Genomic DNA, 15,720 nt, shown 5'->3' on the forward strand with positions numbered 1-15,720 from the left:
GGTAGCTATGAGCTACGGGAGGCCAATGAGGACTTCAAGTGTGGCTCATCTGAATTGAGATTTACTCTCAGTGTAAAATACACCCTAGATTCCAAACAGTCCCCAACAACAAAGTGTAAATTATTACTTCATTATATTGAGTATATATTGAAATAACATGTTGGATATATTTGGTTAAAGAAAATACCTTAAAATTAATTTCACCAGTTTCTTTTTACATTTGTTGACGTGGTTAATTAGAAAAATTTTAGCTACGTTTGTGGTTCGCTTTTTATTTCTTTTAGATGGCACTGTTCTACTGATTTGCAATGGAGAGGAGAGGCTGATGTGTAACTTACAAGGCTGGGATAGGGTTGACATCACTAGCCAACTGACATGTGAAGGGAGAAGTGCTTGGGCGAGACTGTGAGGTTGGGGGTGAAGGGCAAATACTTAGAAGAGCTCACATCCAAGTCAACAACAGCAAGACAAATCCAAGGTAGCTCAGGACCAGGGCACTCCAGGAAGGGACCCAGGACGAACAGAGACACAGTGCAGAGAGCCCAGTGAACTTCAGATACGTCGCAAGTGGTGGACATGAGGGTGTGGTAAGAGGTGAAGAAAAGCAACAAAGCCAGAAAAGGCAACAGTTACCAGCTCCAGAAACATGTATTCCAGTGCTGCTCAGCAGAATTACGTGAGCCACATGCAGAGTTTTAAATTTTCTAGTTTCTAGCCATATTTTCAAAATTACTAAAAGCTAATTTTAATAATTGTTGTTTCAACATGTAATAAATGTCAACAATTCTTGCTGAAATAGTTTAGATTCTTTTTTATGATGATTAAGTCTGTGAAGTCTGGTGTGAATTTTACACTGATAGCACATGGCAATTTTTACTAGCCAAATTTCAAATGCTCACTTGCCACACTGACTAGTGGCTATAGTATTAGGCGATGCAGGTCTACTAGACAGTTCTCTTGAATACAATGGGGAAAGGTTTTAAGCAGAAGACTCTTTTTAAAAAAAAAAAAAAAAAAAAAAGTACCTCTGCTGGTCCCAACGGAGAAGACAAGTCTCCCACATGCTACTAAGCTTTCTGGAGCCCATCACCACGATCTTCTGGGCACTGTCACCGCCGCTGGGGTGCTTCCACTTACAAACGGTAATTTGGGAGCAATGTCTCTTTTGTCAGACTTTGCTTTGCCAAGGTGTTAGTTGACAGCAGTTTGGGGTGTTGACAACAGAGGAAGGGGAAGCTGCCCTCTCAGATCCCCCATGGTTCTCACCACCTTTCAGATGGGCACCAGAGGCAAGAACCTTGGATGTTTTAATCACTGGATTTTGCATCTGTGAAACTGTGGTGCTTAACTCAGCTAATCATTGTGATGCTTAACTCCACTTATCATCGGGTTTCTCCTCTGTGAAACGGATGCAGACACTTCTAAGAGGCTTGGTGTGTGTGGATAAAAGGAAGCAACTTATGCAAAGGGCCTCATACGGTGGCCTAAGAAAGAATTAATCAAGAACGGTATCATTTCTTTCCTTCAACATTGCCATCAGAAAGGCTCCAAGAGCAGCCTAACAAGAGGATAGAAATGCACACAGCGTGACTAGGAGGTCAGGCTACTTAAATGGCCTCTTGGAAATACTGCTAATCCTTCATCCATCCTTTCCGTAAGGGACTTCAAGGAGTCAGTTCATTTCAGAAAGAAATATCCAAAAAGCATGCAGATTAGAGGCAGCCCTGCAGGGAGCTTTTTCTCCTAGCATCACAATAAGCTTTAACTGGTGAGAAAACAGCTTTTCAGTTTCTCTGGGCTCTGTTTTCCTGGAGAGGGAGCTTAAAAGTTGTTCCTAGTCTCCAAGGAGTTTTCAGATGCTAATAACTTGCCAGGGTGATAAATAACTGAATGCTGGAGAACCATGACGTGAGACACTACCTACCTCATTCCTCTGCCTTTGAGAGTCAAACAAAGCAGTACGGACTAGGCAGAACTGGGAAAGAGTTTCGGGTTTGAAGTCTGGCAGCCCTGAGTGCCAACCACAATTCTGTCATAATTAACTACGTAATCTTTGGGTAAATTGCTTCTATTTTTGAGCATCAGGGTACATTATCTGTAAAATGGGGATATATTTTGCAAGGTAATAATAATGTATGTGAGATAAGAATATATTATCTATTATTGCATTTAACTCCCCCACCGCCAGCAAACTTAGAGGCACTTATGATCTGCCAGTTTCTGTGAGTGGGGAATCTGGGCACAGCTTAGTTGGTCGTTTGATTCTCACAAGGCTGCAGTCGGGGTGTTACAGGAAAGGGGTCCTGATCCAGACCCCAAGACAGGGCTCTTAGGTCTCACACAGGAGAGAATTCAGGGCCAGTCCACAGTGCAAAGCAAAAACAAGTTTAAGAAAGTCAAGTGGTGAAACAATAGCTACGCCATAGACAGAGTAGTGCGTTCCTGAAAGTAAGAGGAGGAACACGTTCACCCTGGGTACAATGGGCTGGGCGCGGTGGCTCACGCCTGTAATCCCAGCACTTTGGGAGGCCAAGGCAGGCGGATTACAAGGTCAGGAGATCAAGACCATCCTAGCTAACACGGTGAAACCCCGTCTCTACTAAAAATACAAAAAATTAGCTAGGCGTGGTGGCAGGCTCCTGTAGTCCCTGGACTCCAGCCTGGACAACAGAGTGAGACTCCATCTCAAAAATAAAAAAAAAGAGCACAGGGACATGTGCTCTGCTACAAGGGTTTGTGATAAAGGATTAATTTTTTAATTACTGTATTTGCAAGAATCAATATTATTATTATTATTTTTAGACAGTCTCGCTCTGTCGCCAGGCTGGAGCACAGTGGCACAATTTCAGCTCACTGCACCTCCACCTCCTGGGTTCAAGCAATTCTCCTGCCTCAGCTTCCCAGTAGCTGGATTACAGCCCCCACCAACAACTAATTTTGTATTTTTAGTAGAGATGAGGTTTCCCTTGTTGGCCAGGCTGGTCTCGAACTCCTGACCTCAAGCTACTCGGGAAGTTGAGGCTGGAGAATGGCGTGAACCTGGGAGGCGGAGCTTGCAGTGAGCCAAGATCGTGCCACGGCACTCCAGCCTGGACAACAGAGTGAGACTCCATCTCAAAAATAAAAAGAGCACAGGGACATGTGCTCTGCTACAAGGGTTTGTGATAAAGGATTAATTTTCTTAATTACTGTATTTTGCAAGAATCAATATTATTATTATTATTATTTTTAGACAGTCTCGCTCTGTCGCCCAGGCTGGAGCACAGTGGCACAATTTCAGCTCACTGCAACCTCCACCTCCTGGGTTCAAGCAATTCTCCTGCCTCAGCTTCCCAAGTAGCTGGGATTACAGGCACCCACCACCAACAACTAATTTTTGTATTTTTAGTAGAGATGAGGTTTCCCCTTTTGGCCAGGCTGGTCTCGAACTCCTGACCTCAAGTGATCTGCCTGCCCTGGCCTCCCAAAGTGCTGGGATTAGAAGCGTGAGCCACTGTGCCCGGCCTGATATTATTATCTTTAAAGCAAAATTAGGAATGCTTCTGTTGTCAAGGTATCGAGATATCGTTATCAGGACACTCCCAAGTCTGGGTCTGTTTAGTAAACATTATCAATCTGTTCCCTTAAGGGTGAGCACCTAGAGGCTAGGAATACCTCACTCTCTGGGGATGTAGCACAGCAAGTCCCAGCCTCATTTTCCTAGCCCTCACTCAGGACAGAGTTGCTCTGGTTCAAATGCCTCTGACAAAAGTGTCAGCTGGGGCTGTGGTCTCAACTGGGGAAGGGTCTGCTTCCAAGCTCTCTGTGGTTGTTGGCAGGATTCAGTTCCTCACCGGCATTTGGACTGAGGGTATCTGCCCCTCACTGACTGTTGGCTGGGGTCTGCCCTCAGTTTCTTGCCGTGTGGAGCTCTCCATAGGACAGCTCACAACATGGCAGTTTGAGTCATCAGAACAAGGAAGCATCGAGAGTTAGAGAAAGAGAGACTGCAAGATGGAAGTCACGGTCCTTTATTACCTAATTTTGGAAGTGATATATCATCACTTTTGCTCTATTCTGTTGCTTAGAAGCAAGTCACTAGGTCTAGCCTACGTTCACGGGGAGGGGATGAGTACCAGGCAATGGGGATGACTGACAACAATTTTAGAAGGTGTCTGCTACAATATATGAACATTCCCGGTGGGTTGTAGCTATTATGAACAAATGTGAAAACCCTTTGAAAAGCAGAGCTCACTACAGAAATAAAAGGGATCTACTGGATTATGTATTAGGGTCAAGAAATTTAACAGTCATATGACACTATTAGTCAGAGATCACAGGGCCGGGCGCAGTGGCTCATACTTGTAATCCCAGCACTTTGGGAGGCTGAGGCGGGCGGATCACGAGGTCAGCAGATCGAGACCACGGTGAAACCCCGTCTCTACTAAAAATACAAAAAAAAATTAGCCAGGCATGGTGGCGGGCGCCTGTAGCCCCAGCTACTCCGAGAGGCTGAGGCAGGAGAATGGCGTGAACCCAGCAGGCGGAGCTTGCAGTGAGCCGAGATCGTGCCACTGCACTCCAGCCTGGGTGACGGAGTGAGACTCCATCTCAAAAAAAAAAAAAACATAAAAATAAAAAATAAAATAAAATAAAAATAGAGATCAGGGCCGGGCACAGTGGCTCATGCCTGTCATCTCAGCACTTAGGGGAGGCCAACAAGGGAGGATCACTTGAGGCCAAGAGTTCATGAGCAGCCTGGGCAACATGGCAAAACCACATGTCTACTTAAAAAAAAAAAAAAAAAAAAAAGCAAAAAATTAGCTGAGCACGTGGTGACGCTTGCCTGTAATCCTAGCTACTTGGGAGGCTGAGATGGGAGGACTGCTTGAGAACAGGAGGTCAAACCTGCAGTGATCTGTGATTGTACCGCTTTACTGCAGCCAAGGCAACAGAGCAAGACCTTGTCCCCCCAAAAATGGGTTGATTCTGATCACTGCCAGGTTGTCCAAAGACTGCATTTAAAAGTGCATTTATATTAAATACTGATTTGATAATATGTTACCAGACAGACACTAAAGTTAAAAGGCATCCATTTCTTCTACATGATGTTTTATTATATATCCATAGCCCTTTCTAGTTATTTTAGTATATGTGTGTTTTTATGGAGCTAGAGATTAAAACATTTTAAATATGCATGTCAGTTCTCATTTAGCAATATTACAACATTTAATTCTGCTGCGTAGTCTTTATAATTAGCTGTATATATCTTTATCTTCTTTAACAGCCACATATCATTTCCTTTCAATAGATACATGTGAGAGTCATTGTTTACTTGACCATCCCCTTAACTCGGGGACATATAAGTTGCTTTGATGTTTTGCCATAAAAAGCAATATACTGTAATTGAGTATCTTTTGTGTCATAAGTTTTCTTCCCCATAATTTAAATTATGTCTGTAGGATAAAGTTCCAGAAAAGCAATTAGAATACAAACATTTTAATAGCTGTGTCAAGTTGTTATCCAAATGTGTAGAAGGCTTCGGTTTTCATACAAGCAAACCCTGCTCTATCAATCAGCCACAGGGTGAGTTCCTCAGAGGCAGACACTGTATCTTACTTTTTAATTTTGTTTAACCATAGCATCTAAGCTAGAAGCAACATTGAATGAATATTTTTGGACTGAATGAACACAAATTTTAAATATTTGAGACTTCAGGAAAAATATTTAGGCTAGATCTATTAAAACTTTTTTTTTCTTAATCAAGAGATGTTGCATTTCCACGCAGATTTCAGTGAGATGTGGAGCATGGGCCTGTACCAAGCACCAAGCTCCATGTTGCCCTTTCTGGATTTCATTTAACTCTCATGCCTCCCTCCCCAACCCCACCTCAACAGTTGGAATTCCACGTGACAACAGAATGAGATGCTCAAAATGCAAACTGGATTCTGCTGCAAACTTGCTGGTTCAGAGGGTCCCGGGAGACACCTGTTGGCCTGGCAAGCCCCCAACACTTGCAAAGAAACAGGATGCCCTCTCTCCTGGGGAGAATACTATAGTGTTGAGGGGAAACTCCACTTAGACAGAGACGTTTCCTCCCAATAACAAGAATCGTGAGAATTTTCCTGTGTTCAGTTCGGCCTTGAGTAATGGGGTCAATTTAGCCCAACTGTGAGTCAGACTTAAATAACATTGAAGTAAGCAGGGCACAAATGACCTTCAGAAAATATCTTTATTGGTCAAAATGTAATCTGACTAATGCACCCTGCCACCCTGCAGCATGTAATTCTGAGAACTCCAGAGAACCTTCCCCCACCCTTTTAAGAAATGTTCATCTACTTATTTCAAGAGCTGTCACCCTCACTTTTTCGACCCAGAAGATGTTTGCACAAGATCATTGTGTGTGAATGGCACAGCCAGAATGTAGTTGCACCCCAACGTCCAACATCAACCCGTTAGCCACTAAGCTTGAGCCGCAGCGCCCTCTGGTGGTCACTTGACAGTTTGAGTTTTCCAGGCCCCCTTTTCAACTGGGCAACATCTCGCCTAACCAGCACCTCTGGTTCTCACCTTTTCTCGCAGGTGAAGGAGGCCATGCAGCGGATTCACGACCGAGGGAACATTGGCAAGTTAATTCTGGATGTAGAAAAGACCCCAACTCCACTGGTGAGTGAAAAGCAGAGGAGTCTGTTCAGTTCCATGCGAGGGAGCACCACGGGTCAATCAGATGCAGACACAGGTGGGGTAGAAGGAAGTACAGGTAGCCTATGGGCTAGTAGAGGAGACCAGGGGTAATCAAATGATTTCACACATGAGGGATTCATGACAAACTGAGATGAATGCTGAAAAGGAAAGGCCAGTGCTTCAGTGAGAGCATATCGAAAGCAATCTGAAGGCATAGGCAGGAAAGCATAGCAACAACACACCTGTCTATTACAGCTGCTAGCTCTTGGGAGAAATTCCTGGAAAATTTCAATAATTTCACATTCATGCTCCTAACAGAATGATGCCAGCTGCTTCCGAGATGCTTCCTGATGGTTCCACCGATTTTTTTTTTTTTTTTCTTTCAGAGAGAGTGAGTCTCACTCTGTCACCCAGGCTGGAGTGCAGTAGCACTATCTCAACTCACTGCAGCCCCCGCCTCCTGGACCCAAGTGATCCTCCCACCTCAGCCTCTTGAGCAGCTGAGACTACAGGAGAGAACCAACACGCCCAGCTAATTATAATTATTATTGGCCAGGCGCGGTGGCTCATGCCTGTAATCCCAGCACTTGGGGAGGCTGAGGCGGGTGGATCATCTGAGGTCAGGAGTTTGAGACCAGCCTGGCCAAGATGGTGAAACCCCGTCTGTACTAAAAATAACAAAAATCAGCCAGCTGTGGTGGCAGGTGCCTGTAATCCCAGCTACTGGGGAGGCTGAGACAGGAGAATCGCTTGAACCTGGGAGGCAGAGATTGCAGTGAGCCGTGATTGCGCCATTGCACTCCAGCCTGGGGGACTAGAATAAGACTTCGTCTCAAAAAATAATAATAATAATAATATAAAATAAATTAATAAAAATGATATAATTAAAATATAAATAATACAAAATATAATTAAAAATATTATTATTTTTAGATAAAGGATCTCACCATGTTGCCTAGACTGGTCTCGAGCCCCTGAGCTCAAGCAATCTGCCTACCTCAGCCTCCCAAAGTGCTGGGATTGTAGGCATGAGCTACCACACCCAGCTGTGATTTTTTTTTTCTTTTACCAAAACAAAACCCTTATATCCCAGGGACACCAACAAGAGTATAGCATGTCAAACTCACATCCCCCCAGGGCCTCTCGAGGAGGGACTATGTAATGGTGTGGTCAGTGCACAGACCATCCGACTACATGGATTCAAAACCCTGAGCCCCTGTTTATGACCTGGGCAAGTTACTTGACTACTCAGCTTTGATCCCCTGTCTGTAAAGTGGAGACTGATAAGTTTTCAGTTAGAATAGCATTCATAAAGCATTGTCTGATATGTACTAAGTTCCAGGTCATCTTTTTTTGAGATGGAGTCTCACTCTGTCACCCAGGCTGGAGTGCAATGGCACGATCTCGGCTCACTGCAACCTCCGCCTCCCGGATTCAAGCGATTCTCCTGCCGCAGCCTCCCGAGTAGCTGGGATTATAGGGGCCTGCCACCACACTCGGTTAATTTTTGTATGTTTAGTAGACACGGGGTTTTACCATGTAGGTCAGGCTGGTCTCGAACTCCTGACATTATGATCCACCCGCCTCAGCCTCCCAAAGTGTTGGGATTACAGGTGTGAGCCACCACGCCCGGCCCCCAGGTCATCTTTAATAGAGAAAATACTTGGGAAGGGTTTCTTGTTTCTTTGTTTACATACATGTTGATTCTTGAAGCTGCATCAGTTCTTTAAAAAAAAAAGAACTAAAATTTCTTGCAGACTGTCATGTAAAGTTTTTTGTTTTTTGTTTTTTTTTGAGACGGGGTCTCGCTCTGTCACCCAGGCTGGAGGGCAGTGGCGCGATCTCGGCTCGCTGCAAGGTCCACCTCCCAGGTTCACGCCATTCTACCGCCTCAGCCTCCCAAGTAGCTGGGACTACAGGCGCCTGCCACCATGCCCAGCTAATTTTTTTGTATTTTTAGTAGAGACAGGGTTTCACCATGTTAGCCAGGATGGTCTCAATCTCCTGACATCGCGATCTGCCCACCTCGGACTCCCCAAGTGCTGGGATTACAGGCGTGGGCCACCGCACCCAGCCAGGAATGTGTATTTTAAAAAATATTTCCTTGACTTGTAACCATAATGTAATTTGGGTATGACAGTCATTTCATTGAATGAAGGGCAACTTCAACACTGTAAAACGCCCTCTTGTTAAGTGACTGATACAACATGGATATAGCTTATTACATACTAAGTTCCAGGGCTGTTCACAGCAGATGAGAGGGCAAGGTTAGGCAGGGGAGGGAGTGACTTGGATCCTGAGTCTCATGTACAGCTCTTTGTAGTCTTTAAACATATGACCGAGTCTATTTCAGTCTCATTTGGAGAAGGCAGACAGGCTCTAGGCCCATCCTGGAAGCTTATGGCTTTCGAGCAAAATAGTTGGCACCAATTTCCCACCCCGGGATGCTCCTGTGTCCATCATACATGAGTTGCTGCCAAGTCATCGGGCTGATAGGAAGGCCTGTCTTACCAAGTGAGGATTCTTACCGGAGCAGATGCTGAAAAATCCACCTTTCAGGGTAAAAGCACAACATCTGCCTGTGCCACACACAATGCCATTGTCCTTGTTTCTGAACCTCCTGAAGGCTTCTTTTTTGAAATGCAGTCTCATTCTGTCACCCAGGCTTGAGGGCAATGGCACGATCTCGGCTCACTGCAACCTCTGCCTCCTGGGTTCAAGCGATCCTCCCACCTCAGTCTCCTGAGTAGCTGGAATTACAGGCACATGCCACCACACCCAGCTAATTTTTTTTTATTATTTTTAGTAGAGACAGGGTTTCACCATGTTGGCCAGGCTGGTTTTGAACTCCTGACCCCAAGTGATCCACCTGCCTTGGCCTCCCAAAGAGCTGGGATTACAGACATGAGACACTGTACCTAGCCCTCCTGAAGGCTTTTATCCCTGGGAACTAAAGAAACAAAAAGACAGTAGAGAGTGGGTATTCGGAGCAACCATGTGGTGGAGAAGAGGCTATGGCCTATCTAGACGGAAAAGCAGACTTGAAGGAAAGGGAGCATGTCGTGAGGTTAAACAGAAGACATGGAGACGCAGGAGGAATCCAGTGAGGTCATTTTAGGGTTAGCACCTGACTGAAGAGGAAACAACTCAAGCTCCAGGCTCCACAGGATGTGTCACTCTCCACTCAGCAGGTGCTTTCTCCTACTAGAATGACCACCTTTTTTTTTTTTTTTTTTTTTAAGACAGAGTCTCATTCTGTCACCCAGGCTGGAGTGCAGTGGTGTGATCTCAGCTCACTGCAACCTTCACCTTCCGGGTTCTAGTAATTCTCATGCCACAGCCTCTAGAGTAGCCGGGATTAGAGGTGCTCACCACATCACGCCCGGCTAATTTTTGTATTTTTAGTAGAGATGGGGTTTCACCATGTTGCCCAGGTTGGTCTTGAAATCCTGACCACAGGTGATCTGCCCGCCTTGGCCTCCCAAAGTGCTGGGATTACAGGCGTGAGCCACCACGCCCGGCCATGACCACTCTCAGCCCTCACTCAGCCCCGAACCTGCCCAGCCGGCATGCTGCAGGACACATACTGCTCCTCTAGAATAGTCTGTGCTCTAAGGCGTGTGGGCAGCACCCAGGCAGGGGAAGTCGACTGCTATTGGCAGCACCAGAAGTGAATTTCCTGGGAAGCAGTAAGAGTGGAGTCTGTCCTGCTGAGAGCCTCCTCTTGATGAGGCTGGACCAAAGCAAACTCGAAACTCATCCTATGATGTGTCACGAGGTCAGAGCAGAGGCAGAACTGCTGCCTCCAGACCCCACAGTCCCAGCGGGCAGCCGTGCCCCACTCCTGGCCATCTGACCAGTGCCCCAGAGAACAGAGGTGGCCTTTCCTGAAGGCTACTGACCTCTGCTGCCCTTACGGCTTCTGTGGTCCCATCACCTCAGGGTCTCCCTTTCCACTGCTATAGAACAGAACTCACAACAGTAATTACTACTATTGCTACTACTTCATAGAGTTGTAGAGAAGATTAAAAGAACCAGTGTCTGTGAGCCAAATGGCATATCGGTGACTGTGTATTATAATATACACTACTAAGGGACAGCTTAGTTGGTTAGTTCTTCATTATGCTAAAGCACTTGTTGCATATGTACCTAGTTGTAGGGAAGAAAACTGCAGAGACCTGGTCTTCTCCCGTGGTGTGTACGGTTCAGCAGGGGCAGATGGACATTCCCCAATGAGCCATTTGTATAAATGGGACATTGCAACTCTTAATCAGTGTGACAAAGAAGAGGTATTTGGGCCATGAAAGCTCGTAATAGGGAGATTGTTCCATTTAGGGAATTCTGCAAAGGCTTCCTTGAGGAAGCAGGATGAGCCCTAAAGGAAACATAGGTATGAACTGGATGAACTGGGCAGAGGGGGTAGAGGAATGACATTCCAGGGAGAAGGCACTGCACATGGTGTGGCCGAGGGGGAAAACCCAGCTTCAGGTGAGACAACATGGGGTGAGCTGAGATTCAGGAGCCAAATTCCTGTTTGTCAGAATAAGCCGTGACGCAGCCAGGGACTCAAGTTTGGGAGATCTGGGGCCCAATCTAGATCAGGGGATAAGAAAAGAAAATAAATCTGAGGCACAGATCATGTAGGGGGATGTTAATGGACAAAACTAATTTGTTCTGAGCCTCTGTCATATGCTCAGCCCTTTGCTAGACTCTTTAGATACATTATTCCATTTTCTTTCACCTGCTTCTTAAAACAAATTTATAAGGTAGGTGGATTTATCACCACTGTAATAACGGAGGAAATGAAAGCCCAGAGCGGTAATCATAACTATGCCAGGTACCAGTGATTAACAGAAAAAAAAGAGTCACACAAAATCCCTGTCTTCTCAGAAACTATATTGCAGTGGGGGAATAGAGACCAAAAAGCAAAATACACCTTTGTTCTGGTTGTTGTATCTGCTCTTCGTAAGTGACAGCATCAAGACTTCAACCCTGGGGGCTCTGTGCAGCCGGTGCTCTCAATACCCCTCCCATCTCCCCTTGGCACTCGGGTCCCCTGCACTCCAGGGGCACCTCTTGTGGGCACCTGCCCCTCTCTGCCTGAGAGCTAACTCTCGTCACCAGAGCATGATTGAGTTTTGCACAGAACTTGCGTGAGGTGCAGGGAGATAACTCACCTCCTCTGAGAGCACCCCTTAGCCATAATGTGGCTTCCTCCGCCCTCAGAAGGGACAGCACTAAGATGTGCCCCCCAGGGTCTCTCAGAGGTCCCCAGCAGGACTAAGTCCCATTGCCCACACAGGAACCAACTTACTAACATTCCCTGCATTGGATTCTTCCCCCTTTTGGTCTCATTTCTTCACTCTCCTGCTGGTGTGTCCTGGGATCATCTCCCAAATTCAGATACTGGCATTCAAATCCTTATTTCTGAACCATCTCTCAGGGTGCCCAACATATGACAGCTAATCCTGCACTGCCTTCCAGGGAAACAAGCAACCCTAGCTCCTAGCCCCCAAGAAGTCCTCCCATGGGACTCTGTCAGATGCTCAGAGATGATGGGGCTGGGTTGCACAGCCCTCAAAAACATCCTCTTTTGAATTACAGATGGCCAATGACAGCACAGAGACCAGTGAAGCAGGGGAAGAGGAGGAGGACCACGAGGGAGACAGCGAGAACAAGGAGCGGATGCCCTTTATCCAGTAACCCAGGACCCAGGTGGGAGAATGTGAAGGATGGTTTGGAAGACGAGGACCCGGCTGAGAAAACTCTTCTGTGCCCCAGTGAACAAATGCTGTAGTCCAGTGCGTGTCGTGTTTGTCTGCAGTCAGCTGAGCTAAAAAGCTGTTGATCACTGTTGTTTTTTGAAGTGCCAATCCCATGCCATGCAGTATTATGTCCCTCTCCTATCTGTGTATTACACATTCCCCTCTCCCCTGTATCAAAACCATCCATCTGTGGGTTCTTCTTGACAGTTCTAGAACAGCCTTGCAAGTTAATACAAGCCCCAGGCCCGATGCCTAAGAGACCAGACGTGGGCAAAGACAAGTTTGAATCGAAAGGTGTTATCACAGAGCCCTGTCCAGCTCCTAGAATTCTTCAGGCCAGTGACACTTTTTTGCTGCTGGCCAACCATGCCTCTGATGAGAAAACCTGCCAATTTGGCCGGCAGAAAGAGAGTAGGCCAGATGTTTTCATGAGCCCACAAATTTAGAAACTCTCCTAGTAGTACTTTTTCCCTCTCCATTTAAGAGACAACTACAGTCAAAAGTTTGAGCCATTCTCTTCTACCCCTTCAGTGTCTGACCCTTTCACTGGCTCTTTTCCATAAACACAGGGAGGCAGGTATGGATTTTTCACAGTAGACAATGGGTCAACAGCATGAGTTTGAGGACCTGCTGTGAAGATTTCTCCTCCAAAACACATCACATGAGCAGGATTCTTCCTGCTCCATATCTGTTTTAATTTTAAGAAAACACCTTATACGAGACGCATTCAGAAGTCATTCCTCAGCATTGCTGGTGTTTGCACACTTGCCACCTGCATTACCAACTCTGTAAATTTCAATTCCTGGTGGAAAGTGACCACCTTAACCATGGATTTCCCAAAGAAGAGTTCCCTTGCAGACCATAGGTGGAAAAGTCAAGGAGCATCTCTTTCCTTGCAAAGCATGTCCCAACATGTAACATACTCTAGGGATACAAAAGGTTTATATTCACCATCTGATGCCAGATGTACATACAGTTCCTCCCCTCCCATATGTAAACCCCGGTGTAGAATCTGCAGCGCCCTGCTCTTCGGAAACCAAGGAGCAAGCCACCTGCTCACACAACTTGTTCAATTTTTCTGCTCCTAAGGAACTCTACCCCCATGCAATTTGACTGCGCTTGAGACGTGAATACAGTTACCTTCGAGAAAGAGAGGGAGCTCCTCACTCCGTCCTTCCAGTCCTTTTGGCTAAAATGCTTAACTGTCACTCACAAACCAATCTGGAGATACCAGGACTGATGGGATTAGTACCCCAACTTTGTGTTCTGAAAAACATCAGAGGGATTTTACATTGCCCAGTTTCTCCACCAAAAAGCCTTAGGGTGGACCCAACCCTTTCCGCAAGTGGTAGGAATGAATGCATCTTAGCAATTACCTGATTTCCATTTTGTAGCAAATGTCACCTCATTCGTGTTCTTTATTCCTATCCTAAGCTTAGGATGATGAGTTATGTATGCCAAATATTTATCTGAAGAGTTTCTCCTCGTTGTGAATGTGTATGTAAAATATGAAGGCAAGAAAGGGTGCTTTCATCTGAGGAACAAAGGGATGAGAGTATCCCAAAGGAGGATACCAACATCATTTTTACTTCCTACTCCAGGACTCACAGTATTCCAGTTCTGGGCCATTTACAGAGATGATGGGGCATTTATCCCCCTATTACCTTTGCTAAGTGCTATATTATTGACTGTTTCTCCTGTAACCATGCTGAAAAGGGGGTCTTAGGGAGAACTGTCATCCAAGTGGCATTTCTAGTAAGTTGGGCAGAAATGACATTTTCCAGAGCTGAAGGAGTGAAGAGCCCTTGGCCATATTAGGGCTCTCCTTCCTCAGGGCAGTGGGAACTCAGCCACATTCAGAATTCATATCGCCTTTGTTATGTCCAGAGGAGAGGCATAAAAAGGCACTCTCCCCCACCACCCCTACCAAATCTGAGTTTGCTAGTTAAACAAAACCAAACCAAAGTTAATCCAGTAATCACAAATTACGCCAGACGGTTAAAGAAAACCCTTGCAGAATACAGAACGAGAAAACGAGAGTTTGACCAATAAGACCAATTTCTGCCATGAAGAACGGGGGACGCAAGTTCATTGTTTAACGTACTCTCATTTTAAGCACCTTCTTTCCTGTCTCTTGATGGTTTTTTCTGAAGGAAGTGTAAAGAATGTCTCAGTCTGCCTTAAAGGAACTGTGAAGGCTTCTCTGTAATTTAAGCTTGATTGAAGTGAACTGAAACATAGTCTAATGTCTTCGTGGCTTTAGAGCTTTTGTTATATTGTGCCTACAAAGCAAATTATGTTTACATAAAAATATAAATAAAGTATTCAGCATAGCAAAACCTCACCTGGCATCTGCTATTCCACATAAATCATTGCTGGATAAGCAGTCGCACTATTAAATATGCAATGAACGGGGAACTGAAACAGGAAAAGTTAAAAACCTAATGGGAGCATCTCCAGATGAGAAACTAAAGACCACATGGACAAAACAGGGGTTAAGAGGAGAAAAGCCTTTCAAACCACTTTCAGGTTCCCTCAAACTAGACAGTAAAACACCATTAAGTTAAAAATATATATATATAAAACATCCTATGGGCCAGGCACGGTGGCTCTTATCTGTACTCCCAGCACTTTGGGAAGCTGACCCTGTGGATCACTTGAGGTCAGGAGTTTGAGAAAACCTGCCCAACGTGGTGAAAGCTCATCTCTACTAAAAATACAAAAAGTAGCTAGGTATGGTGGTATACACCTGTAATCCCAGCTATTCAGGAGGCTGAGGCAGGAGAATCATCGAACCCGAAAGGCAGAGGTTGCAGTGACTTGAGATCACACCACTGCACTTCAGACCGGGTGACAGAACGACACTGTGTCTCAGAAACAAAACAAAACCAAAAAAAACTATCATGTGATCATGATGACAGTGATGATACAGGTAACGATAATAGAATAACAATAGGCTGGGCGCGGTGGCTCACGCCTGTAATCCCAGCACTTTGGGAGGCCGAGGCGGGCGGATCACGAGGTCAGGAGATTGAGACCATCCTGGCTAACATGGTGAAACCCCATCTCTACTAAAAATACAAAAAATTAGCCGGGCGTGGTGGCGGGCGCCTGTAGTCCCAGCTACTCGGAGAGGCTGAGGCAGGAGAATGGCGTGAACCCGGGAGGTAGAGCTTGCAGTGAGCCGAGATCGTGCCACTGCACTCCAGCCTGGGCAGCAGACCGAGACTCCGTCTCAAAAAAAAAAAAAAAAAAAAAAAAAAAATAGAATAGCAATAATGCCAAACATTTA

At 45.6% G+C, this 15,720-nt stretch overlaps 1 protein-coding gene across 1 annotated transcript in view; it reads left to right on the top strand.

Annotated features, from left to right (window-relative positions):
• The window catches only part of VAT1L (vesicle amine transport 1 like), a 193,355-nt gene extending 178,583 nt beyond the window's left edge, over positions 1–14,772 (top strand). The window contains exons 8-9 of the mRNA XM_012505583.2: positions 6,562–6,645; positions 12,268–14,772. Coding sequence (XP_012361037.2) covers positions 6,562–6,645; positions 12,268–12,366 — 183 coding nt within the window. The 3' untranslated portion in view covers positions 12,367–14,772. The remainder of the gene's footprint in view (positions 1–6,561; positions 6,646–12,267) is intronic.
• The last annotated feature ends 948 nt before the right edge of the window (positions 14,773–15,720 follow it).

Source organism: Nomascus leucogenys, chromosome 2 (assembly GCF_006542625.1).
Source record: "Nomascus leucogenys isolate Asia chromosome 2, Asia_NLE_v1, whole genome shotgun sequence".
Taxonomy (NCBI): domain Eukaryota; kingdom Metazoa; phylum Chordata; class Mammalia; order Primates; family Hylobatidae; genus Nomascus; species Nomascus leucogenys.